Genomic DNA, 25578 nt, shown 5'->3' on the forward strand with positions numbered 1-25578 from the left:
AAGTCCGTAACCCATTTCGGCGCTGTCTCCACATTGATTTTCAAATTTATGACTCAAAAGAAAAAAAGGAAAAAAAAAAAGAAAAGAATATAAACATTAGAACATCGTCATAGTATTTTCTAGTATTAACATACAAATAATAAGCTCAAACATTTTATTTATAACTTTCTTTAGCAATTGAATCTAATAAGCTTATATCATTTTCAAGATTATCTTTTTCTAATAGAAGCATTCTTAATCTTTGACTAAAAAAAGAAAAAAAAATAGTTTAGAAATAAATAATACAGCTAATCAAATAAATTTATACCTGTTTTTATCTTTGATTTGGCTTGGTACACTTTCTTCATAATCTGATTTATTCATTTTGTTATTCAACTTTTCCAAATCAAGCTTAAGTTTATTCAATTTTTTTAATAATTGCATATTTTTGTTTTGAATGACCGTATTCATGTCAGCGCCTTTTGCTGCGGCACTTTCTAATTGTGCACGAATAACTTCCGTAGATGGTAACAGAATTTTTAAATTATCATTAATTATTTTAACTGTCCATCTTTGTTTATGATCTAAAGAATCATTTATCTAAGTAAACAGAAAAAAGAAAAAAAAAAGGAGCGTGTTTAATTTATGGCTTTAATACATATTTATGTACTTCTATTTTACATTACCTTCTTCTCATCATAAATTGTGATATTCGATGCTTTAATAAAATTTTGAATCTCTTTCATATAAAGCTTTAAAGGACCATTTTCATCCAATAAGATAGAATCATTGCATGAAATGATAAAAGGTAACTCTTTACTTATACTAATTTGGTGTCCTTGTCTTAAAGATCTTGATGCATGGATAATAGATAAAATAACCTTAAAATGCTCTTCTACTTGATTATCTTTAAACGGAATAAATGTGTGATAGCTCGGATATTTTTCTACCATCAAGGAAGGTAAACTTCTATTTTTAATAGAAAGTGCTGAATTCATGTGTTGCCACAATTCCTATAAAAAGGAATAAATACTCTATATATTATTATTCCAATTTTACTTTTTTTTTTTTTTTTTTTTACCTCTGTAACAAAGGGTATAAATGGGTGTGCTAAACGTAATGATACATCCATACACATGTATAAAACATCTAATGTTAATTTCTAATTCATTTGAAGAAGAAGGGAATGGTAGTTGAATAATAATGATAATAATATAGAGAGAGGACAATAAGGATAGGATAATCTCTCTTTTTTTTTTTTTTTTTATAAAAAAATAGACCTACTTTTTCACTTCGACTAAGATCTGATTTATTGAGAGTTGCTTTACTGAATTCAACATAAACATCACAAACATCTTCGACAATAAATCGACGTATAGCATCTGTTGCTTCAAATAGTCTTGAGTTTTCAAATCCTTGTTGACATCTTGATACTGTATTTGCCATACGCGATAAAATAAAACGATCGACAAGTGATAATTGATTTGTATCAATATTGTTAACCAAGTTATCAGTATGATAATCAACATGCTCTACTCGACTAAGACCAAACTTGAACAAATTCCAAAGTTTATTACAGAAATAGGAGGTTTGAATAACATTATTGATATCTAAATTAATTTGTCTTGATTGTTGTGTATATTGTATAAGTGAAAACCTTAACGAGTCTGTACCACAAGCAGGAATTCCATTCGGATATTCTTTTTCTAAATTACGAATACTCCTATAAATGAATGTATTAAAATAAAATTATACTTTGTGATATTATTGTTGAAACGCACGTTTCAATTTCCTTCTTAGGTAGATTTGAGTGTAACACATTATTTTTCATCTCTTGCAGAGTTACACCTTCAATAACATGAAGTGGATCAATAACGTTACCCAATGATTTAGACATCTTACGTCCTTGAGCATCTCTAACCTATCCTAGATATATAAATGTATTGTTTACTATAGCAACATATTATTGGTTACCATGGCATGTAAATAAACTGTTTCAAATGGTATTTTATGATCTGTAAAATGATTAGACAACATAGCCATGCGTGCAACCCAAAAGAATAATATATCAAAACCAGTTTCCATAATTTGAAGTGGATAGCGATTCTATATTTTGGTAATATATAAATAAAAGCCGACAAAATGTAGTAAGTCTAATATACACTTACTGGAATTTTTTCTCCTTTTCTACCTGTCCATCCTAATGCTGATAGAGGTAATAATCCAGAAGAAAACCAGGTATCTAATACATCTTGATCCTAAATAAAAATAAGAAATATAACTCTTGTATAAATGTAAAAATGAACTACCTTAACAAGCTTAAATGGAGTAGCTTCTGGATAACCTTTCTGTTTTAATAGGTTTACAGCCTTGATTTTAGCCTCTATTTTGTCAGATCCCGTTACCCACAATTCCTCTAAAGAAAAAAAAAAAAAAATTATTCGGGCCGATAATTGATTTTTTTTTTTTTTATTCTACCTTGATTTTTTACTTCATTGTTAAACTTAATTTGATAGGCTGGAATTTCATGTCCCCACCATAATTGCCGAGATACGCACCAATCTTGAATGTTGTCTGTAAATAAATAGAATTAATATTTCAACTAGTATTAAATTATATAATACAAATATTAACCAACCTAGCCAGCGATACCAGTCTTGTTTTGATTGGTCGGGGATAATTTTCATTTCATTTAGCTCTACTTGTTTCTTACATAAATCTGCAAGTTCTTTACATTTAATGTACCTGATAAGAAAAATAAAGCATTTGACGTCAGTTTTTTTTTTTTTTTTTTTTTTTTTTTTTTTTTTTTTATTTTATTATTAAACAGAGTATATGTATACATATACATATTTACCATTGAGGTTCTAATAAAGGCTCAATAATATCACCTGATCTTGAACAAGTAGCTATACGCATTACATGCTTATCATTTCTACCTTTATAACTTCCAAATTCATTCAATTTATTTATAATAATATCACGTACTTCAAAACGATCATAGCCCTTATAAAGGAAAATATTAATATATATGGTAATATTTCTCTCTCTCTCTGTCTCTCTCTGTCTCTCTCTTTTTACATACCACTAATTCAGGTACACCACAATTTTTATTTAATTTTCCTTTTTTGTCAAAAATATTTTGAATTGGAAGCTGATGACGTTTAGCACATGCATAATCATTTGGATCATGAGCAGGTGTAATCTACAAACGATATATATATGTATATAAGACTGATAAGTCATGTATTTTTTTTTAAACAAAAATAGTATGTTTTTACCTTAACAACACCAGTACCGAAATTCATATCAACAAGCTGCGCATCACAAATGATAGGAATTTCTTTGTTTAATATTGGATGGTATACATATTTACCATGTAAACTCTATAAAGTAAATATGTATAAATAAATTATAATACGCCACAGAATTTTTATATTTACTTTATATCTTTTATCATTAGGGTGAACAGCTACTGCACAATCACCAAGCATTGTTTCAATACGTGTAGTTGATACAATTAATTCTTGAATTCCTTTTAGATCAGGGTTTACTACTTTATATGCAAAATTATGTAATACTCCAAATTCCACTCTATATATGTATATATATATAAATTGCTTTATTAATATGTCATTCATCCTTTTTATGACTTACGGCTTAGATCTGCCAGGTAAATTTAGAAAAGTTCTTCCTGTAATATCTTTATAATCGACTTCAATGTCAGAGATGACTGTTTCTAATGCACAACACCAATTCACAAGACGAGTATTACGATAAATTAATCCATCCTCATAAAGACGTATAAATGCATTCTTGACCGCTTCTGATCGAGATTTATCCATTGTAAAAAACTCTTGGTCCCAATCAAGAGAGGCACCAAGCTTTCTCATTTGATGCAAGATACGATTTCCATAATTCTCCTTCCAATCCCATATCTCTTTGACAAATTGTTCTCGTCCCAAATCATGTCGTGTTAAGCCTTTCTCTTTCATTAATCTCTTTTCTACCACAGATTGTGTACCTATGCCTGCATGATCTGTACCGGGAATCCATTGTACATCGTAACCATTCATACGTTTCCAACGCACTATAGCGTCTTGAATACTGAAGGTTAACGCATGACCTATATGTAAAGAACCTGTCACGTTTGGTGGTGGTGTGATCATCGTAAAAGATCTCCTTTCACTCTTTATTTGAGAATAATCCGCACTACTGGCTTTGAAAAGCCCCTGTGTTTGCCACCATTCATACCATCCTTCTTCTACTGTTTTGGCATTGTATGTTGATCTAAACTCCTTTTTAGGCTTCAATGTTGCAAAATGGCGTGCAAGCTTTAATGATGGAGATCTATTCACAAGTAAAAAATTGGTACAAGTTGTGTGATTTCTTTGTGCAACTCGTGTAGCTAATTGTCCATGTTGAATCATGTTAACATAAGAACAACTTCAAAATTGCGAGGAAAAAAAAAAAAATAAGTGTTGCCCTGGTACATAGTTCATCCTGAGAAACAAGCTTTATTATTTTATTTTTCTCTCCTTTTTAAATCTCCGGCTAATATACATTATACTTCATTTTCACCTTCTTCAATGATAATACAGCAAACAACAACACCATTATTACCTTTTTATTCTCATTTAAAGGAATGGAAATCAGAGCTTATAAAAGAGATGGTAGGAAAGAAGTTGAAAGAACTTCGAACACCTTCTCTTGTAATTGATAAGACTATTCTCGAACGTAATTGTAATAAACTGAGTAAAATAACAACAGAACTGAATACAAAAGTGAGAGTTCATGTCAAAACGCATAAGGTTAAACAAAAATAAATAAATAAATAAAAATAAATAAATAAATAAACATCCAATTTTTGCTTAATCATAGACCGTTGAAGGTGCACGTATTCAACTTGAAAATACCAAAACTGATGCAATTGTTGTATCGACCTTAGCAGAAGCTTATGCTATGATTGATTCTACATTGACTAAGAGCGGATTATTAAAAGATGTTCTCCTTGGATTTCCTATTACGCCAGATAAATTCAATGATGTTATTGAACTTTCAAAAAGAGTAAATACATTTCAAATCTTTATAGGTAAAAAAAACATGTACTTTTATATATATATATATATTTATATAAGATGATTAATCTGTTTTATTTATTTACTTTGTCATAGATGATTTGCAAACTTTGGAGGCATTAGAAGCATTTTGTCTAGGTAAGGATTACAAGTTCAATACGTTTTTAAAAGTCAACTGTGGATATAGGTAAAATAAAGTTAAACAAATAAAATGAATAATTATCTAACAAAATGAATTTACAATGTAGTCGAGCAGGAGTTCCCTTAAACGATGTTCAATCTATTGAATTAGCTAAACGATTACAAGCTTCACCTCATATTAATTTTATTGGCATATATACACACGCCGGTCATTCTTATTCGTCAGAGACACCAGAGAAAGCACTTGAATATTTACAAGAGGAGTGTAATATAGCACGTCAATTTCGTGATTATTTTACAAACCATGGAATTCACATTGGTTATGTTTCTATTGGCGCTACACCAACAGTGAAAGCCATTATAGCTTTTTTAGAAAGTATAGATATGAAAAGGGTTCTAGAAGGGATTGATGAAGTGCATGCAGGAGCATATGCATTTTTGGATAAACAACAGGTGTTTACAGGTTTAGGTAATTACTGTGATGTAGCGATTACAGTAGCTACGCGAGTTGTAAGTCATTATAAAGATCGAAATAGTATTTTGATTGATGCTGGTGGTTTGGCATTCTCAAAGGATACAGCACCACAGGGAGGCTATGGCTATGTCCTGGAGCATGAGAATGGTGAATCTAAAATCTTGGCTTCTGTCAGTAAGTTATCGCAGGAGCATGGCTTACTACAAGAGTTAGATCCAGCTATATTACTAAGACCTGAATTTCAAATTGGTGAAGTTATACGTGTTATACCGAATCATTGTTGTTTGGCTGCTGCATGTCATTTGTTTTACTTAATTATTGAAAATGGGAGTGATATTGTTGTAGATGTGTGGGTCCCTATCAAAGGATGGTAAAAGCAAGCATTGAAAACAATAATAATAAGCATGTTATTTATTATATAAATGTATGGAAAAAATAAAATAAAATAAAATATTTCATTGATATATTCTGAATAACGTATTACATTATAAATATATACATATAAAAATATATACATATTTAAGATTTAGTCGCTCTATAGAAGCTAGCATACATATTAACACGATCAATAGCTAGACCAGGACGACGAATATTCAAGGGTTCAATAGAAATAAATTCATGTTTTAAGAATAATTCATTATACCATGGAGTTGTACCTGCACTTCTCCAGTAGACTTGACCTCCACTTTTTAAAACGCGTTTCATTTCTTTAATCTCGTTATCTAGCTCCTCATGAGAATTAGGGTCAAACCAATCCATATGATCCATTAAAACTAATCGAGTCAAGTAATTATCTGACATTGAGCAAAGTGCATCTAAAATTGATTCTGTATGTAAGCGGAACGCATTTAAGGCGTTAGAGGCCTATATATATATATATATATATATATTTATATATATAAAAGATAGATATTAGGACACCAATGAAAAATTACATTATTATTATTATTATTATTATTATCATACCTTTAGGAATTCAAATCCATTTTTAGTCAGATAAGAGGGGCAGCTTGTTTTGCTATATCGTTGTTTTAAACAAAGATAATAAAAGTATTGATCCTGGTTGAATAAAGAATAAGATGGTATTGGGTCTAAAGTGTTTTCAATATATTCCTGCGCTGTACATTCTTTTAAAAACATATTCATTTGATTTATGGGAACTATACAAAGATATTTACACATAATAATAAAAGAGGATTCAGCTTTTGCCTGATCTATACTAACTTAATTCCCCAATATAGATTTACCTCCTAGTGCATTCCACATAAACACAGGATTAAAAAGTATCTTTTGAATCATAGGAGAAAAGATAGCAGGTCGAATTTTAGTACGCCAAATAACCTCTTGTTCTTTAATAGTTGTGGCTTGTAGCATAGCATCAACATCCTTCCCTAATCCTTGCATACGAATCCACCATTCAAGAATAGATAACGCAAGTCCAGAATAACCTGTCTTATAAAACTTATGACTGAAGCGATCTTGATGTTGACTCCAATATTGAAAGGCATATGAACTTAAATAGGGTGAAATAACATCATGTAATAACGTGGCAAATTGTGAATGCTGTCCTTCACCAAATAGTTTCCAAAAGTCTGCATATTCTAATGAGGTAATACAAGCTAATTTTAACTCTAACAAGTGATTCTAATGAGGTCCCTGTTAGTATAAACTAAACTAAACTGAACAGAGGAATATTCCCATACTTTACCTGACAAGGATTCATATCAATACAATGGATTCGTTTTGGTTGTGCACAAAGGGCATATTCTAAGGCATTGTCTCCTCCAGAAGTAATAACAAGGATGACATCATCTTTAGAAAGCTTAAGATAGTCAAGATCCACTCGAGGATCTTCCCAGGTAAAAGCATAAATGTAGGACCGAAATTGAGCATGACAAGCTAAGTTAGGATTGTAATCCAATCGCCATCGCCTATTCTGATAATTAAATGACGACCGATATACTAATTCTGAAGAGTTATTCAGATGACTCATTGATGAATGCTGACTATGGCTGCTTGTAACACTATCAGTATCATCTGAGATCTCCATCAAACTAGATAATTCTGGTTGTCGTGCACTGGAACATCCGAGCCAAATGTAATATGGCATTTGAATCAGATACGGAATTAAAAAATGATTTCGTCGATTCAGTGATTTTATCGTGCCAAATTTGTGTTCCAAATAATCACGACGTCCTGGTTCAAGATGAATATGATCCAACTCAAACCATGCTTGCCAAAAATGTCTTGTAAACCAATTACATTGTCTATCTTGCTGTGGAGACCATTTTTCAGCAGGTGCGCTAGAGCGACTCGAAACATAAAAATCCACAACACCGATGATACCTTCAGGAGCCAGTAAAGAATGAATTCGATCAACAACTGGGAAGTAAGGATCCATCATAGACACTATAAAATAGCAAATGAATATATATACATATACATATATATTATATTAAAAAGAAGAAGTGAAAAAAAAAGTATCTATAACCAACTCTTACATGCATAGGAAACTGTAATCAATCCTACTCTTCCTTCCAACATTCCCTCAAGGTTGGGGATTTGAAAAGAGGAAGCATCCTGACAAAGAACTGTAACATTTTTCCATGATCTATTTCTAAACCTTTCACGAGCTATATTACACAAGGATGGTGTCAAGTCGATCAAAAATACTTGTTCAAATTGTTCAATTGGAAATGATTCATTCATCATCTCAATATTCCAGCCTATATATATATATATATCGATAGATAGATCACAATGTTAATTATATATATATATGTATATGTATATGTACATGTATATGTATATATATATTACCAGTTCCTCCACCCAAGTCAACCCAAATAGGATTTTTGGGCATTAAACCTGTAGAAATCTGTTCTTTTAGCTGAGCAGCACAGAGCTTAAGCATCGTTTTTCGTCCTCTTAACAACTGTTTCCGAGATTTATCATAAACTATATAAATTTAGTAAGTAGTCGATCAGAAAGAGGAATATAAATCTTAAAAGTCTTGTCAAAAAAAAAAAGGGGGGAGTAAAGAAAAAGAAGAGAGAAAGGGAGGGAGGGGGACGAAGAACGAGGAGAGAAAAAAATGAATTTTTCTTACTTTTAGCTTGGTCTTGATAAAATGATTCCAATCTATTCTGTAAGTCATTAGAATGATAATTGATGGGTTTGAAGAAACAAGAATATATAAATTGTACAGGCGTTTTAATGTGCTCCCATGCAATGAAGTATGTTACTAAGACTGCTATCCCAAAGAATGAACAAAATATGAAATGAGAGTAATATTTTTCAGAAGATAAGACATTTAAAATGTTGGTTCTACATTGAATGATATATATAACTGAAAGAGTTAGAGGAATATAAAGTCCTAATTGGATTGATATTGGTATGTAATATTTTTTAGCTTGTTGAGCCTTCATTATACGGAAGAATAAATAATAAGAATAAGAATAAATTCAATATATAAAATCCTTCTTTTATATATGTTCATAATTCCCTCCTATAAGTTGTTAAACAATTGAACAATTCTATATTTTTTGGCTTTATGTGCTTACTCCTAATATCGTGTAGATCATTATTATCCTATTTTCTCATAATAATTATTGTTTAACGTGTCAAAATCTACGAATCGCATTGGTCAAATGTATAAGATCGTGTATCCTATATGATTTTTTATTGTATTAACTATTTTACTTTATTGTGGATATCATACTATAAACATAATTATTTATATATTTTAAACAACTACTTTTTTTTTTAAAAAAAAAAAAAGAAAAAAAAAAACAATAATTACATGTAGCACTAAATGCGGCTATTTTTTTTTTTTTTTTTTTTTTTTTTTTTTTTTTTTTTTTGCTGCAAAGAAAGGGTAATGTTAACAACAGAAAAAAAAAAAGATTAATCTAACTTTTCGTTTAAAAGTTCCTCTTCCAAGACATCTTCAGGCAGACCTCGTTCACGTCTCCAAACCAAAAAGTCGTCATACGTCTTGACTTTCCCTTCACTTTCCTCTACAACTTTTTTAAACACAGAAAGAGAAGTCTGAAAACGACGTTTATGATTACTAAACCAGTAAGTAATATTTCGAGGTTTAAGGCCTGTTTCTTTCTGTACTTGTCTTCTTTGTTCTTTTGTTAATTTGTCACGACTACTGTAGATATCAAAAAATACTGACTTGAGATAATGTGTTGTTTGAGCATCATATGATGTCGCTGTACGGCGTGTATATTGTCTAAATGTGGTTTGCTTTCCAGCAGCTTTGGAATGAGTTGATGGTTTTCGTTTACGTACATTTGTAGTACGTGTAGAACTTGTTGAAGTAGAGGGAGTAGTCACTACAGAAGTACTTGTAGATATGGTATTTATTGGAGGTTCATATTCGAATATCTGTTGTTGTTGTTGTTGTTGCTGTTGCTGTTGTTGTTGCTTTTTCTTTGAAGTCTGAGTGCGCTTCGATCTTCTTTTAGGTATGAATGGAATGTTGTCTTCAATATAATCTTCCCCAGGCTCTACATAGTCTTCATCATCTTTGGTAGTTATGTCTTCAAATGAATCCGATTCATCTAATTCATAATCTGAAATATCTTCATTTGTAGTATTATAGGGTGAAGTCATTTGTGTCTGGATATCATCTGGAGATATATCTTGAATTGTATTGCAAGGAGTATACATGATATCGGCAGTAATAATTTCATCGTCGTCGTCATCGTCTTCTTCTTCTTCTGCTTCAATACATAAGGGAGTAACTGGCAAGGATAAAAAATGTTGTTGAATATGTCCAATTGCAGGTGTAACAGGCAATGAAAAGCTATATGCTTCAGAAGAGTTATAAAGCCAAGAAGGACGAATGTGAAAATATTCTGCAGGAAATACATGGTTCGGTAGAGATGTATCTAATAAAGGAGATGGGAAGACCTGATCAATAAGGGGGACCACATCATCAGGTGTGTTCAAAGGTTCAGAAAAAGTCTCCAGTGAGGACTGAGAAGCAGGTTGTAAACTTGCTAAATCCTCTAAAGACGATACAAGAGTGACTGTTTGTTGTTGTTGTTGTTGTTGTTGTTGTTGTTGTTGTTGCTGTTGCTGTTGTTGTTGTCCTTCGTTGTTTAGAATAGTATGGATTGTATTGTGTTGATAAGATACTATGTTATATGTATTCATGACTTGATTGGATAATTCTTCCATAGATACATCTTCTGAAGATTTTAAATCAACACAATTAGTATGTTGATCAATTACTGGAATAACTTGAGGATTTTGTGAAAAGTAGTTCAAGTTAGACTGAATATCCTCTGCAGCTCTAAGCAAAGGAGCAATTGCTTCAGTAGGAGTTTGATTAAAAAGAACACGACCATTCTCAACTATTTGAAATACCTGATGAAGAATTTCTATGCGATCCTTTAAGCGTCTAAATGCAGAGAACATACGAAAGGATAAGGAGTTCTTATCAGGTTTACCAGGATTTGACTTTACAAGCGTTACCATAAAGAAGTGAATTTGAAGAGTTACTGTTTGAAACCAAGTTTGTATAATAGTTCTGTTTTCTGGGATTCTTGCTAATTGTGCTTTACGTTGCAATTCTAGCCAAATTTGAGCAAAGGACCAGAAATCAGGATGGGATATAAAAGTAGAAAGATCAGGAAAGTCTTGTAGGATCTCAAAGAAAAGAATTGTCTCTGGGGATGGGTGGGTATATTCGTCTTCATCATTTGTATCATACTCATCTTGATCAGAAGAGGAGTAGTGTAGATCTAAAGGTGTATTATCGAGACTAGCTTGACTAAATGCAGCAGTAAGAAGTTCACAAGAGCGTTCCATATCAGCTGAAGGATATTTTTCAATAGAAGATTCAGAAGGAGTGGAAAGCCTGCAAGACGCGTTCACAGGAAGCTTAATATCACTGACAAAGCTCTGATTTTTACCAGGTTTAGGCGTTTTATAATTCAGTTGATTAGTATTCATGATTAAAAACGTATATGTATATGAATATATTAGAAAAGAAAAGAGACTGTATCTTGATTTATTTCTTTTATGCTTAATATAACTTTTTTTTTGATAGCTACAGAAGATCACACGTCAGACTGAATATATATGTTATTAAAGCATGAAAATTAAGATCAGTTATTTTTTTTTAATTCCTAATTATAACTTGTTATTTACCTGTTATGAATTGTTTATATGTATATGTATATATGTATATATTTGTAAAAACGCTTTATAATTTTATTATGGTATAAGTTATGAATTGTATTAAAAGTAGAAAGAAAGCTTAAAGTATTTATACTAACGCAACTTGAGCTCATAAAATCCAAGCCTATATTATAATAGCTTACCATTTTAAGCGAACAAAAGATAATAAAGGGGAATAGAGTACTTATTAAATAAATAAGGAGGTGTACTATAAAGAAACCCTTACCAAAATTAGGTAATACAAACAATCAGTGGACTGTACTACAAGCACCTTCACTTGCTTATAAATTATATTATAACTTTTCTAATTCTAACAAGTCTATTGTCGATCTATTTTATAGATCCATATAATACTTAGATATAACGCGATAATTAGATTTAAATAAGCTTTGTAAAATAAAGAGAAAAAAAAAAGAAAAAAAAGAAAAAGAAATAATGTCCACTATTTGAGCTATTCTAATTTTAAAGATCGCATGTTATAGTAAACGACTCTAAAATTAGTTTGTAAGAATGGTTTCTATTATTGTATTTTAGGTATATTATAAAGCTTGATTTTTTTTCCTTTTGATACTTTTAAAAGAAAAGAATTTATCATATGACTCCTTGACATTTTGTTGTTACTAAAAAAACTATAAATTTATATACAAGTTATACTTCCTCATTGCGTACAGGAACAAATTTGCCACGGTCTTTGTTGTGAAACCAGCCAAAAATAGCGGATTTGGGGAACTTGATCCAAATAACAAGAACCAAAATAATTAAGGTTAATATTAAAAATCCTATAAAAGTATGACCTTCATTCGTATCAAGAGTAGTTCCCATGGTTTGAGTATAATTTGATTTTAAATCTCTCATGTCATCTTCTAACAAAGGTTGCTGAGGTTGCTGAGGCTTTGATTTTTCAGTATCGTAAAGGGCAGCTTGCTCATCAACAACACCTTTATAAGGTGGTGCTGTATAAACCATTGAGTGAAATCTTGATTTAGGATCCTCCAACTGTTTTATAAGCTCGTCAGTCAATGTTATTTTAGACGTATAAGATTCAGAATCAATAATACTTGTTGCAATTGACTTGTGAAAAGCTATAAATAATATGAATTAAATAAATAAATAAAATAAATAGAGAACAAGTTACCTGTGGTAAAATGAGTTTTGTCCCACCAAATATAATCGTCTTGATCGAACCTGCAATCTTCTTTTCCAAAACATTCATCCAAAAAAGAAGCATTAGGATCCTTAAAATCAAAAATGAATGGATCTACGACGATATCATTGATTAGCGAATAAATATCGACATAATCCATTTCAAGTGCATGATGATGCTTATTCATATTTGCAACGTCTTTTTCAAGTCCTTTATTAATCTCTAATGCTGCATGGCTTCTATTGACTGCCAAATCTGTATTTTGATAATAAGGCATATGTCCTAATGGAGGTATATTTAATATAAGGAACCGATTTGATAAAAACACTTTCCGAGCTACTCTCTAAAGAAAGAAAGTAAAAATTCGATTAAAGTCTATTTATTTATAGAGAGCGTTGTTAACCTTACTAGTTGTTGACCAATACAGTCTATAATCTCCTTATAATCAGGCTCATAACGACCTTTTTTACGCATATATATATGTATATATAAAGCATGTAAGTAACAATGGGAGGCTACATTACTTCTAAAGCCTTTTTTTTTTTTTTTTTTTTTTTTTTTTTTTTTTTTTTTTTTTTTTTACCGTGTCTTTTGGCCATCTCAAATATATCCTGTATTCCAAACCAAAAAGCATAAACAGTTTCTTCTGGCTTTAAATTAAGATTTAGATTATAATATGCTTCCAATTGGTCTCTCAAACTTGGCATTCTGTCTTCTTTTATAATTGACTTATACATTCCAGTATCACAAACAGCTCCACTAAAAGCAAAACTATAAAGTGATGCATTCCAAGCAAGAGCAACATATTCACTCCATAAAGGTCCGTTAGACCATCGTTGAATATTACCGACATCTGTTTACATTCAATCTGTAAAATTAACAATAAACAAAATTAAGCCATCGTTTTGTTGTACCTGAATTAGAATCACCAAATACAACCAAGTTTTTAACTATAGCTGCTGTAACAGCTGCTGACATTTGCAAAATGAAAATAGCTGCTGAATTAATTTTCATATTATTTAAAAGAGGACAAATAGTTAATAATAAGAGGTTTTTTACCCCTTCTTTTCTTTTTCCGCTACAAGGCATTGTGCTGTATTTTTTCCTTCAAATTAGCGGAATATTAAAAAAAAAATTGTTTTATAAATGACGAAAATCATTTCTGGATTAGGATCGTATGAATAAAGGAAACCTAAAGGGCTTATTTATCTTGATCTACTGCTTTAAGGACACATCAAATATGATTATAAACATTAGACTGTTATTATGTATTGTCATTACTCCTTATTAAGGTGGTGCAAATAGTAAAGCCATTATCCTTACTGTAATTATCAATTATATTTCTACTTGTTGTATTTTATAATCTACCAAACTTATCATTAATAAACATTCTAAATATCTATTATTGATGAATACAGAATAACTTTAATGCATAGTTTATAATATGTACCTACATGTTAAGGCTGCTACGATTTACAAGGATAGAGTATTATTTGATAAAGAATCATGTATCTATTTAATAAAAAAAAAAAGAAACTGTATTAATAACAGTTAATTCCAGTATTTAATATTATATACCAAATTAATAAAAGTGTAAAGGTAAACATTTACATAGTAAAATAGTTAACAGAAGCCTATTAACCTTGGATTTTTAATAATCAAATAGGGAATTTTTTTTTCTTAAGATTTAAAACGAACTTTTTCTATGCTTAGTACTAAAATAAATACTTCTCTTTTTTAATAAGCTTAGATATTGTTTTGGTGAAATGATCAAATACATATAGTTAAAAAATCTATGAGAGCAGATATTACAATGCTTCTTTATTGGTTATCATAGATTGTGATGAATAGATACACGTATCTCTTAAGCATGTTGATGTTAATTTATAACATGTTTAGAATTAGACTGTCTGATGAAAAAAAAAAAAAAAGGCAAAATGAAAGGCCATATCATTCATAGGACGCTTGTTAGCTCTACTGGTAGTAACATTTTATTTCTTACATAATAAATTTATTCTTAAACGTATTAAAATAAATAATGAATAAATTACTATGCTAATTCTAAGTCTTTCTGAGTTAGTTACAAAGAGGCTTTAAGCTTGAATGAATGATAATGTAGAGTTTATAACCATTTATATTGATATAAATAAGGACAGGCTTTATTATATTTTTTTTTTTCGTTACTAAACAATTAATATTTTTATCTAAATTAGTAGCTAAATGTAACCTCAAAAAATAAATAAAATAAAATATATTCTGATTTGTAATTGTTTCATTTTTTTTTCTTTTCTCATTTTATAAATAAATCGTCATTACACATGTCGAGTTCATTACCATTTAATTCCAAACCACATCAACATTCTAGAAACTCTTCAGATAATACATCTGCTTATATAAACGAAAATGTACTTGCTAGCTCCTTTGATCCTACAGAGTCTACTGCTAGGCTAAATGCATCCCCCGTTCCGCAACCCTATAATTTTAGCACTTCACCTGCCAAAAGTATTCGTTCTCAACGGTCTTATGGTACTAATAGCAATAGCCATCATATCTCTTTTAAAGATAGACCTCGTTCGCCTTACGGTGATAACTTATCAGTTGATATACATGATGAAGAAGTAGCCAAGGTAGTAAGACGTCATCTTGTCTCTGCTTCTCCTTCTGGATCCCCTAGTTTCTTGAGTACTTCACCTGGTCCAAGTACTAGTATTCATCGAAATGAAGAACATCATGCTGCAAAAGAGGAAGACGAAGAAGAATCGATTGCTGATGTTCATCAACTACATGGTGGTGCTATCACTCACGATATCTACAAATGGACAGAAGATCACGATCATGATCATTTACAGGCCAAAATGAAAAGGTCAAGGTCTATGATGGTAGCTACTCATAAACCATCTGATCCGGCTTTATTAAACCTAAAAGATCCGGGGGGGTTTAGACGTCATTATGTCATTGATCAAGCGGTAAAGAAAGGTAAAAAGCCTCCTTCTTGGATCACACGTTCTTTTGTCGATTTCCTAGCAATGTATGGCCATTTTGGTGGCGAGGATTTAAGAGACGAGGAAGGTATGAGCTCCGATGAAGAAGAAGATTTCATTCAAGGTTCCGATGAAAGAACAGCCCTTTTACGTCAAGCAAGAGCAAATGTAGTTGAAGGAACAGCAACTCCGACTAAAACTGTCTTTTTATTACTGAAATCGTTTATTGGTACAGGTAAAGAGTAATAGAATAAGTTTTATTTGTTCCCATAATCCAACTGCATTATTTATTGTATTTTTTTTGCTAGGTGTTATGTTTTTACCAAAGGCGTAAGTATATATTGTTTTGTAAACAAAGAATGGGCCTATCTAAATGTATTTGAATATCTAGCTTTCACAATGGTGGTGTACTCTTTTCTACACTTTTTTTATTTTTTATTTCTTCAATCACCCTATATTGTTTCTTATTGCTGATCAGAACACGTAATAAAGTTCCTGCTTCCTTTGGCGATATTGGTGGTATTTTATTTGGGCAGTCAATGAGAATATTAGTCCTCTCGGCCGTCACTATCTCCCAGGTATATTATAAACCATACTCTAATTATCCTTTACTCTAACATTATTTTGAATAACTATGTTGGTGTTGTAAATTATAGATAGGGTTTGTTTGTGCTTACATGGTATTTGTAGCACAAAGTTTGAATGCGTTAATTGAAGCTGTCAGTGACTGTAAAATCAATGTTCCACTTCATTATCTTATTTTAGTTCAAATTGCTATTTTCGTACCTCTGGCAATGATTCGAAAAATTCAAAAACTTTCTATTTTTGCTTTGATCGCCGATGTTTTCATTTTACTTGGCTTATCGTATTTGTATTATTATGATCTGTTTGTGTTAATAGTTGATGGTATTGGTAAGGTAGAATGGTTTATCAATCCTTCCTCCTTTCCTATGTTTATTGGTACTGCTGTATTTACATTTGAAGGTGTTGGGTTAAGTAAGTTAAAAAAAGAAAAAAAAAAGAAACGAAAAGTTATTATCTTGTTTACAAAGTACATTTTATTATTATTATTATTATTATTATTGAATAGTTATTCCTATTGCTGAATCAATGAGAGAGCCAAAGAAATTCCCAAAGGTTTTATCGTGGACTATGTTATTTATTACATTACTATTTATATCCATTGGTCTTCTATCTTATCTTTCATTTGGTGAGAATGTTCAAACTGTTATTTTATTGAATTTACCAGCTACAGTTACTGTCAATTCAATTCAAGGATTGTATGCTATAGCTATTTGTTTATCAATCCCTTTACAGCTTTTCCCTGCTATTCGTATTGTCGAGACGGGTCTCTTTTCTCGTTCAGGCAAATATAACCCCATAGTAAAATGGCAAAAGAATATGTTTAGATTGGCTACTGTTTTATTAAGTGCAGCAATTGCTATTGCAGGGTCTGGGGATTTAGATAAGTTTGTTTCATTAATTGGTTCTATTTGCTGTATTCCACTCTGTTACTTATTTCCTCCACTCTTCCATTTAAAAGCAGTTGCAAATAATTGGAGACAAAAAGTAACTGATATTTCAATTATTGTCTTTGGTACTGTTTGCATGATTTATACAACATATATCACTATTGGTCTCTGGACTCAGGATGGAGAATCTGCTGCTCCTATTTCTCGTTGTGCTCCCCGTACTTAAAAAAAAACATTATTATGTATTGTATACCTCTTCTTTATTCTATTATCTTTTCTAATATAGATTTTGTTATAAAATGTTAAATGCTTTATATATTATTTCTAATGTTGAAAATTCGCATATAATGTTTGAGTATATCCACTACAGATTGAAGACATGAGACACACACACACACACACACACACACACTCATACATACACACGAAAAGGAAATAGTACATTTTGTTCACTTCGAGATGTTCTTTGAAGAGGGGAAAATTTATCAGCAAAGAAAAAAAAAAAAAAGAAATGTATTCAATAAATATACTAAATATTCATATTTTGTTTGAGTTGTAGTTCAACTTGTAGTAATTTAAATGCAATAATTTGGAATCCTACCCTCCCCAGCTTCTAGTTCTCAAGGGAGATTGATTATGAGGATTAAAGGAACAAGATAGAGGAAATGATACACTTAACCATAAAAATAGATGCGTATAGCCATATGTGTTTACAAATATCAGTCTATTCTATTTACACATACTTACAACACTGTAATATAGAAGTACACTTAGTTATCTATCAAGGTATTTTCAAAATTAAACCTCATTGTTTCAATCTATAGTAACTACTGGATTATGATTTAGTTAGTTTATCTATTACACATCATTTATTAATTTATCTAACTACACTACAAATTATTACATTCAAAATAAATATATTTCTTCTAAACTAGTATTATTATTTTACATATCTATGTAGATCGATCAGCTTTGGGCGGTAATTCTCGACCTGCCTTAGCCCATTCTTTTAAAACTTCACCGGGTTCACCTAAAACTTCAATAGCACGCATACGACGATTATGTTCATTATCACAGCTTTCACCTTGTTTTCCAACAACGATACGCTTGGATGAAGCATCCATGTTATTCTCACCTTGTTTAGTAAAAGCACGTACACCATTAACTACATTAGGTCCAGCTGGTTTAAAATGTTCTTTAGTAGACGTTAAAAAGTCATGCACTGTATCATAACATTTTAGACGAGCGCACGTATTTAAGAACTGGGATGCGCAACTAGGACAACACAGCATCATAATGTTACAGGAAGAATGTGCACAGTTTTGATAACGATTACACGGCTGTCCACAAATTTGGCATTTTCCAAAGACATCGTCTGTAATCCTTTCCCCCATACGAGCATCAAACGTGAAATTTTTACCCTTAAATAATGATTGCTTATCTTTTTGCTCTGCAATCCATCGACCATAAGCTGTGATGCCACCTTCAACAAGATGCACTTTTTTAAATCCAGAAGCCGATTGAAGGATTGCACCTGCTTTCGTACAACGAATACCACCCGTACAATACATAAATACCTCTTCATCACGTGGTAAATTTTCACAAATTTCATTCATTGCTTTAATACTATCTCTGAATGTTCCTGCATCAGGACAAATCGCATTTTCAAAAAAACCAATATCGCTTTCATAGTGGTTGCGCATATCAATTAATACAGGCTTCTTGTTATGCTCCTTTTCATAGTTAGTTAGTTTTTCATGCCATTCTGCAGGTGATAAATGAGAAGGTCTATTATTTAAATCATATGTACTGGGATCTAAACCATCTGCAACAATCTATAAATATTTCCATAATGATTAATATAAGCAAATGTAGTTTTTTATTTTATTTTATTTTTTACTTTTTTATTTTTTTGAATATATACCTGTTTACGAATTCGAACATGCAAACTACGAAATGCTCGTCTACCATGCTCAGTACCTATATTCAAGTCCATTAAATCACCACCAAACAAAGGTGTCAAATAATTTTTATGATATTCTCGTAGCTTGGGCAAACATTCTTCAGGACAAGAAATTTGAGCATTGATGCCTTCCTTTGCAATGTAGATTCTGCCTACAATACCCAATTCTCCAAAATCAGCTAATAGCTTCTCCCTTAATGCTTCTAATTGAGTTTGTGGAAGGGGATAAAATTTATAAAATGCTAATGTTTTGTAAGTACTAGGATCGTAATTTTCGATCTTTGAGACTGGAAAATATCTGGACAAGATGCTTGAATTCGAAAATGAACATGTTTGAATAATGAAGGGTATAGTGTGATTATAATGATTGTAATGATTTGATCTGTTTATGGGTATTCTGGAAAGTAGTATAGATCTAGTTAGTGCTTTACGTATGACGGTATTACTTTGGTGTATTAATAAACGATATAGCATGTTTTTTTTTGAAAGAAATAGAATGTATAATTATAAGCTTAGCCCTGGCCTCTATTACCCCTCATTTATGCGTCTTATTATTTTTGACAGATATAAGTCACAGATATCAGTTAAACTTACATAAGAATAATAATAATAAAAACTTATTATTATTTAAAGTACGACAGTTAATTTTTATATTATCTATCTTTAGAATAAGGAACTAATATCTTCTAATGATTTCCCTGATGTCTAATAGTAGTCATAAATGGAGATTAATATTTATTTTTTAAGATAAAATAAAATAAAAAAAAAAAACTACTTACTTCAGGAACCCATCGGACAATACTAATCCATAATAAAATAGAAATACTAGCATAAAGCCAAAAGGTACCAGCAGTTGATAGTGTATTTACCATGGATAGAAATGTAGAAGCGACGACAAGATTACAAATCCAGTTAGTCGCTGTTGCTATACCATTTCCTTTACCTCTTAAAGATGCACTAAACAATTCACTTTGAATGATCCATGGTACATAGCCTAGGCCTAACGCATAACTTGCAACATATACTGTTAACGAGAATAATAATACAAATCGAATGATACTATCTGTCGATTTCTTTGGACAACTCGTCATTATTGCTGAAACGATGGTTGAGTTTTTATCTGATTCTAAGCATACATTTTCTTCTATAGACCAACTACATCGGCTATCTAAAAGACAACGAGAACAGTGGTATCTATAGTCCTCACAAATTAACTGGTTTGAGAAAAGGCCCTCTTGTTGTATAGCGAAAGATCCGCCGAGTACAAATAAACTAATAATCATAAATAACATAGTGATAATGAGAATACGTCGACGGCCTACTTTATCAATAATGAAAACTGCAATTATAGTAAATATCATATTGGTAACTGAAACAATCAATGCAACTATAGTTGAATTTTGATGATCTTTAAATCCTGCCATTTGAAGGATAGTAGCTGCATAATACATTACAGTATTAAATCCAGATAACTGTTGAGCAGCTTGTAACATACAAGCTATAAGAGTCATTTTTTTTTAAAGAAAGAAAAAAAGATATTGTATTATTAATATTTTGCTTATATATAAATGAAGTGTGTGTGTGTGTGTGTGTGTGTGTGTATGTGTATGTGTTTATGTTTAAAAGGGTTTACCTATTAATAATGGTTTCAAATTGTGATACTCTAAAAAGCTACGATAAGAACCAAAATCATTTTGTAGCATATTTTTTTGAATATTTTCAATTTCATAATCTATGAATTGTTCTGATACAGAGGAGCCGTATATTTTTTGTAAAATTTCTTTTGCATCGACAAGTTTATTTTCAGCTATCATCCTACGAGGACTTTCGGGCATAAAGGGCATCATTATTAATTGAATGATAGCTGGTATAGCGCCAATGCCAAACATATATCTCCAACCATTGTCCTTCTTTGAATATATGATATTGACTATATACGCAAAGACTTGTCCAAATGTAATAACAAAGGTATTTATTGTAGCTAAATGTCCTCGTAAGCTTTTGGGGGATATTTCACCTATATAAAATAGATAAATTTTTATTTATGCTTTATAAATATTTGATCGTATAAGAGCTTACTTATATAAACAGGTGTAATCATAGATGCAATACCAACACCTAAACCAACGATTAATCTTCCAATTAATAACATATTATAACTGGAAGCAAACGCAATAGAACAGGAGCCTATAATAAAGATAAAAGCAGCATATAACACCAATGGCTATGTAATATTTGAATACCCTAATTTTAATAATTCAATATATAAAAAAAAAATCCTTACTTTTCTACCAAATTTATCAGATAGCTACAATTGTAAAGTATGTACAAGTCAGTATATTTATATGTATATGCATGTATGATAGGAGTACTTTACAAAACCTGCAAAAAAACCACCAAAAATTGCACCTAAAGTTGTTGCACCTACAATCCACTCTTGTTGTTGTATAGACATAATAAAATCCTTTTGTATTGGTTGTAATGCACCAGATATAACTATAAATCAGACTATTTAAATCATTACTGCATATAATATGAGTGATATCATATACCTCCAGTATCATAACCGAATAAAAACCCGCCTATACATATACAAAATACAAGACAATATACAAAAATTGTTCCTCTCTCTTTGTTGTCAACAGCTAATTGAGTTTCACTGCTATCTTCTGATGAAGGAATTCGTTCATAATGTTCATTTGTTGCTACCATTTCATATTCTAATTCTTCAGAAGAAAATGCTTAATATGTCTATAGCAAAAGAATATTTAACTGTGATTTTATATTTCCCCTCCTTTTTTTTCAAATATCTATGTGGGGTGCTCTTAGTTAAAGCATTTGAGTTTTGTGAGCTTCTCTTTTCTTTTTTTGTTGAAAAAAAAAAAAAAAAAAAAAAAAAAAAAAAAAAAAAAAAAAAAAAAAAACTGACTACTGTCTATTTCAAGTACATTGCAAAGGCAAAATACAGAATATAATCATAAAAAGTATCTTTTATTAGCCAATGTAAATGTTAAATTGAATACATGTACAAAAAAAGATAAATAAATAAATGTCTACATGTTAGTAATTTACGTTATGGATTTAAAAAGGATCGCGTAGAATAGTATTTATTCATTAAATTCACACTATATATATAAATCTTAATTCTATTCTTAATATTTTACAATATTTATATAAAAAAAAATAAAATAAAAAAAGTGCGTGTATGCAGATATATGATATTTAGTGGTACTTGGCTCTTTCAATAGAAAATAATATGGTATCATGGAGAACTACTAAAAGTGGTTACAATAAGCTTGCCTCATCATTATCTGCAATTAAAAATTAAACATTATTGAATTTTTTTTTTTTTTTTTTTTTTTTTTTATTATTATTATTATTATTATTGTTAACATCAATGGTTAATAAAGCAACTGTGTTAACAGTATCCATATTATTATGGTTACGTTGGCTAACCGCTACTCTACCAGGATATATTCATCCTGATGAATTTTTTCAAAACCCTGAGATTACAAGCTCAAGTATATTTAATATAGACACTTTGACACCTTGGGAGTACAAACCTGAACATGCTTCACGTTCGATCATTTCACCGTATGATGAATAACTTTCAAATAAAATGAAATTTGCAGATTAAATCTTAAATGTATATACATCTATATATTTTTTCTTGAATTAGATTTCTTACTACTGGGATTCCTTTTTCGATACTAAAGTTTTGGATGTCTAAAGACAAATGTAATTTAAACATCAATAGAAGTCGACATAACTAATCATTTCCATTTTTTAGTACCATCTTCTACTGCTTTATTTTTAACGGAACGTATGAGTGCTTTTATTTGGTCACTTTTTATTGGTATATTTTTGAAAAATGAATAGAAAAAGACATGGAATAATAATGCTTACCTGCATATATAAAGATCTAAGTGTTTATAGACTATGTAAACGAATTAATTTAAAAAAGCCTACAATTCCCATGCTTTTAGTTGCCACAAGTCAGGTAACATTAGCCTATCATACGCGTCCATTTTCCAACGCTTTCGAGAGTGTATTACTTTGTTTAAGTTTAAGCTTGTATGCTGACTTTGCTAGTGAGGTAAAAAAAAAAAAAAAAAAAAAATGAAGCTGGCATAAATTCTAATAAATGAAACTTAGGCAACAAGCAAGCGTGCATTTTTTTTGGGATCATTATTTAGTTTAGGAGTCTTCACTAGAATTACTTTTCCACTTTACGCTTTTCCAATAGGCATAGCTTTTATATATAAAGCTTATCAACGGTAGATACGAATAATAGATATACTTATAGATGGATATATTTATATTTATATTAAGCTTCAATTTATAGAAGCAATAACTTCAACCAGTTTATTACATTTGCTTATTCACTTCTGGTCGGATTTGCTTGTATTTCTATAGTTATTATTGCTGTAGATTCAGTATACTATGGTAAATTAACTTTTACAGTAAATGGCCAACCATTTAGAGATGTTGGTCATGTTATCTCGACTTTATTCGATCCAACTACGCTAGCAACTGTTCGTTCATATGGAGATGTTGTTATTACACCACTTAATAACTTGCGTTATAACTTAAATGTTGAAAATTTGGCTGAGCATGGTATTCATCCGAGATATACGCATTTTGCTGTTAATTTACCTGTACTTTATGGTCCTCTTTTTATTTTTGCTTTCTTATATCTTCCAACTGCAATTGTAGAAGCTTGGAATGATCCAAACTCTCACATATTTTATGGTATTATTATTTATGAAAAAAATATATAAATGACTACAAATAACTTATATTCTTTTTCTTCTTTCAAGTTCTTGTTAGCGTCCTTTTTTCAGGTGTAGTTGGTCTCTCTATTATTCCTCATCAAGAAGCTAGATTTTTATGTCCTTTATTAGTACCTCTTGTTTTTATTTATACTTGGAAACAACCAAAATTGCCTGCAGTATTTTGGACAATGTGGATTATATTTAATATTGTAACAACCTATATATTTTCTGTTATTCATCAGGGAGGTATTGTGCCCGCAATGGGATTCTTACAACGTCAAACGACAAATATACATGATTGCCATATTCTTGACTCTGGAGATTTATCATGCACTATTGGTCTATCAAGTATATATCTTTTTTTTTTTTTTTTTATGATTTACCAATATAATAACTACCGATCTAACTAAATTTCTCTTCTTTATCTGATTTTTTTTTCTACTTCTTCTTTAGATCTAACAAATATTGGTGAAAATCCTTTTAATGTTACAACTAATATCGTATTTTATAAAACATATATGCCTCCTCGACATTTACTTGTAATTCCTAAAGGTAAAAAGAAAAAGAAAAAGTTTTTGCTGTGATTTTCATGAAATAAAGTGATATTTTTTATATAGAAAATGGAAATAATCACATCAATATTTTTGATTATTCTAGTCAATTAAATAAAACAATAGCACAATTGAATAATAGTCCAGGTGTAGCTTTGCGTCGACATACAAAGGGAAAGCCACAAATCGAATTTGCTAAATCAACTACAGAAAATTCTTATGAAAGGTAAATACAGCGTGATCATTGATTTATATTTATAGTTGCTGATAATGGCTTTATAATAGGACACTATTTGTTGTACCAAGCTTCGTTCCTTTACCTAAACTTAATAATCGTCGTTATTTATTAATGGCCACTTATAGTCCACATGTAAGCTTTGATGATATGGATGCAATGTTTGAACGAGCTGCAGAAACCAATTCACCTGAAAGTCAAATGAATATTAATCTATTTTTGATTCTTTCAGAAAAGGATGATTTCGAAGTTACTAGCTAGTTTTTTTTTTTTTTTAAAAAAAAAAAAAAAAAAAAAAAAAAAAAAAAAAAAAAAAAAAAAAAGATGCCTTTACATTATTTTTCAATCATGTTAGAATAAAAATACGTACATAGAGAATTATGTTTTAAATAATAAAGAAAAAAAAAAGATAAAGAGGTCAAACGGATTTAAATAATAATATAGCTTTACGATCTGTCTTCACTCCCTCACATTTATAATACTTGACAGTGGTTGGCTATAAATCAACAATAAAAAATGCTTCACTTTTTTTAATCGCTCTTTCTATTAATAACATCCATAAAAAAAAAGACTATTTTCATTACTC

General features: G+C 30.4%; 9 protein-coding genes across 9 annotated transcripts; 3 read left to right on the forward strand and 6 right to left on the reverse strand.

Moving 5' to 3' along the window:
* Window positions 1-656: 656 nt before the first annotated feature.
* On the reverse strand, window positions 657-4409 carry BX663DRAFT_438724 (valyl-tRNA synthetase; the record flags this gene model as incomplete). The annotated part of the gene is made up of 14 exons (XM_051523288.1): window positions 657-992; window positions 1061-1141; window positions 1264-1702; window positions 1761-1900; window positions 1954-2085; window positions 2148-2237; window positions 2289-2395; window positions 2458-2553; window positions 2618-2724; window positions 2837-2985; window positions 3068-3184; window positions 3261-3365; window positions 3423-3573; window positions 3637-4409. 14 exons carry the CDS (start codon window positions 4407-4409, stop codon window positions 657-659), a joined length of 2823 nt encoding a protein of 940 aa, XP_051380830.1.
* Window positions 4410-4568: 159 nt separating this feature from the next.
* On the forward strand, window positions 4569-6088 carry BX663DRAFT_476417 (uncharacterized protein; the record flags this gene model as incomplete). Its single annotated transcript, XM_051524267.1, has 4 exons — window positions 4569-4790; window positions 4861-5071; window positions 5154-5244; window positions 5306-6088. The coding sequence occupies 4 exons, from the start codon at window positions 4569-4571 to the stop codon at window positions 6045-6047; spliced, it is 1266 nt and encodes a 421-aa protein (XP_051380831.1). The 3' UTR covers window positions 6048-6088.
* Window positions 6089-6192: 104 nt separating this feature from the next.
* On the reverse strand, window positions 6193-9101 carry BX663DRAFT_488152 (uncharacterized protein; the record flags this gene model as incomplete). The annotated part of the gene is made up of 7 exons (XM_051524791.1): window positions 6193-6537; window positions 6640-6833; window positions 6921-7317; window positions 7382-8082; window positions 8175-8399; window positions 8494-8631; window positions 8783-9101. 7 exons carry the CDS (start codon window positions 9099-9101, stop codon window positions 6193-6195), a joined length of 2319 nt encoding a protein of 772 aa, XP_051380832.1.
* Window positions 9102-9543: 442 nt separating this feature from the next.
* On the reverse strand, window positions 9544-11906 carry BX663DRAFT_562884 (uncharacterized protein). Its single transcript, XM_051531985.1, has 2 exons — window positions 11842-11906; window positions 9544-11762 (listed from the first exon to the last, which is right to left on the reverse strand). Exon 2 carries the CDS (start codon window positions 11641-11643, stop codon window positions 9580-9582), a length of 2064 nt encoding a protein of 687 aa, XP_051380833.1. The 5' UTR covers window positions 11644-11762; window positions 11842-11906; the 3' UTR covers window positions 9544-9579.
* Window positions 11907-12362: 456 nt separating this feature from the next.
* On the reverse strand, window positions 12363-14094 carry BX663DRAFT_516723 (uncharacterized protein). Its single transcript, XM_051528636.1, has 5 exons — window positions 13930-14094; window positions 13599-13868; window positions 13424-13476; window positions 13007-13358; window positions 12363-12953 (listed from the first exon to the last, which is right to left on the reverse strand). The coding sequence occupies exons 1-5, from the start codon at window positions 14027-14029 to the stop codon at window positions 12520-12522; spliced, it is 1209 nt and encodes a 402-aa protein (XP_051380834.1). The 5' UTR covers window positions 14030-14094; the 3' UTR covers window positions 12363-12519.
* A 1190-nt stretch (window positions 14095-15284) lies between these two features.
* Window positions 15285-17789, forward strand: BX663DRAFT_516726 (transmembrane amino acid transporter protein-domain-containing protein). The gene is made up of 5 exons (XM_051528637.1): window positions 15285-16231; window positions 16305-16326; window positions 16388-16574; window positions 16653-16992; window positions 17087-17789. The coding sequence occupies exons 1-5, from the start codon at window positions 15334-15336 to the stop codon at window positions 17692-17694; spliced, it is 2055 nt and encodes a 684-aa protein (XP_051380835.1). The 5' UTR covers window positions 15285-15333; the 3' UTR covers window positions 17695-17789.
* Window positions 17790-18421: 632 nt separating this feature from the next.
* BX663DRAFT_488156 (uncharacterized protein) lies at window positions 18422-19905 on the reverse strand (the record flags this gene model as incomplete). Its single annotated transcript, XM_051524792.1, has 2 exons — window positions 18422-19303; window positions 19393-19905. The coding sequence occupies 2 exons, from the start codon at window positions 19903-19905 to the stop codon at window positions 18422-18424; spliced, it is 1395 nt and encodes a 464-aa protein (XP_051380836.1).
* A 189-nt stretch (window positions 19906-20094) lies between these two features.
* Window positions 20095-22143, reverse strand: BX663DRAFT_438651 (general substrate transporter; the record flags this gene model as incomplete). Its single annotated transcript, XM_051523286.1, has 6 exons — window positions 20095-20136; window positions 20211-20929; window positions 21065-21448; window positions 21511-21655; window positions 21809-21927; window positions 21984-22143. The coding sequence occupies 6 exons, from the start codon at window positions 22141-22143 to the stop codon at window positions 20095-20097; spliced, it is 1569 nt and encodes a 522-aa protein (XP_051380837.1).
* A 675-nt stretch (window positions 22144-22818) lies between these two features.
* On the forward strand, window positions 22819-25276 carry BX663DRAFT_516731 (Alg9-like mannosyltransferase family-domain-containing protein). Its single transcript, XM_051528638.1, has 9 exons — window positions 22819-23025; window positions 23111-23169; window positions 23222-23527; window positions 23587-23708; window positions 23777-24183; window positions 24252-24554; window positions 24660-24758; window positions 24824-24983; window positions 25043-25276. Exons 3-9 carry the CDS (start codon window positions 23303-23305, stop codon window positions 25251-25253), a joined length of 1527 nt encoding a protein of 508 aa, XP_051380838.1. The 5' UTR covers window positions 22819-23025; window positions 23111-23169; window positions 23222-23302; the 3' UTR covers window positions 25254-25276.
* The last annotated feature ends 302 nt before the right edge of the window (window positions 25277-25578 follow it).

Source organism: Cokeromyces recurvatus (assembly GCF_025118155.1).
Source record: "Cokeromyces recurvatus strain NRRL 2243 chromosome Unknown BX663scaffold_21, whole genome shotgun sequence".
Classification (NCBI taxonomy): Eukaryota; Fungi; Mucoromycota; class Mucoromycetes; order Mucorales; family Mucoraceae; genus Cokeromyces; species Cokeromyces recurvatus.

Excerpts from the sequence above, each read along its gene's own strand:
- BX663DRAFT_516723 (XM_051528636.1), bottom strand. The coding sequence starts at position 14,029 with ATGAAAATTAATTCAGCAGCTATTTTCATTTTGCAAATGTCAGCAGCT. Across the intron at positions 13,477-13,598 it reads TGAGATGGCCAAAAGACACG|GTCGTTATGAGCCTGATTAT; the intron begins GTAAAAAAAAAA and ends TGCGTAAAAAAG. Across the intron at positions 13,359-13,423 it reads ACTGTATTGGTCAACAACTA|AGAGTAGCTCGGAAAGTGTT; the intron begins GTAAGGTTAACA and ends TTCTTTCTTTAG.
- BX663DRAFT_562884 (XM_051531985.1), bottom strand. The coding sequence starts at position 11,643 with ATGAATACTAATCAACTGAATTATAAAACGCCTAAACCTGGTAAAAAT.
- BX663DRAFT_516726 (XM_051528637.1), top strand. The coding sequence starts at position 15,334 with ATGTCGAGTTCATTACCATTTAATTCCAAACCACATCAACATTCTAGA. Across the intron at positions 16,232-16,304 it reads GAAATCGTTTATTGGTACAG|GTGTTATGTTTTTACCAAAG; the intron begins GTAAAGAGTAAT and ends TTTTTTTGCTAG. Across the intron at positions 16,993-17,086 it reads ATTTGAAGGTGTTGGGTTAA|TTATTCCTATTGCTGAATCA; the intron begins GTAAGTTAAAAA and ends ATTATTGAATAG.
- BX663DRAFT_516731 (XM_051528638.1), top strand. The coding sequence starts at position 23,303 with ATGAATAGAAAAAGACATGGAATAATAATGCTTACCTGCATATATAAA. Across the intron at positions 24,759-24,823 it reads TTTACTTGTAATTCCTAAAG|AAAATGGAAATAATCACATC; the intron begins GTAAAAAGAAAA and ends TTTTTTATATAG. Across the intron at positions 24,984-25,042 it reads ACAGAAAATTCTTATGAAAG|GACACTATTTGTTGTACCAA; the intron begins GTAAATACAGCG and ends GCTTTATAATAG.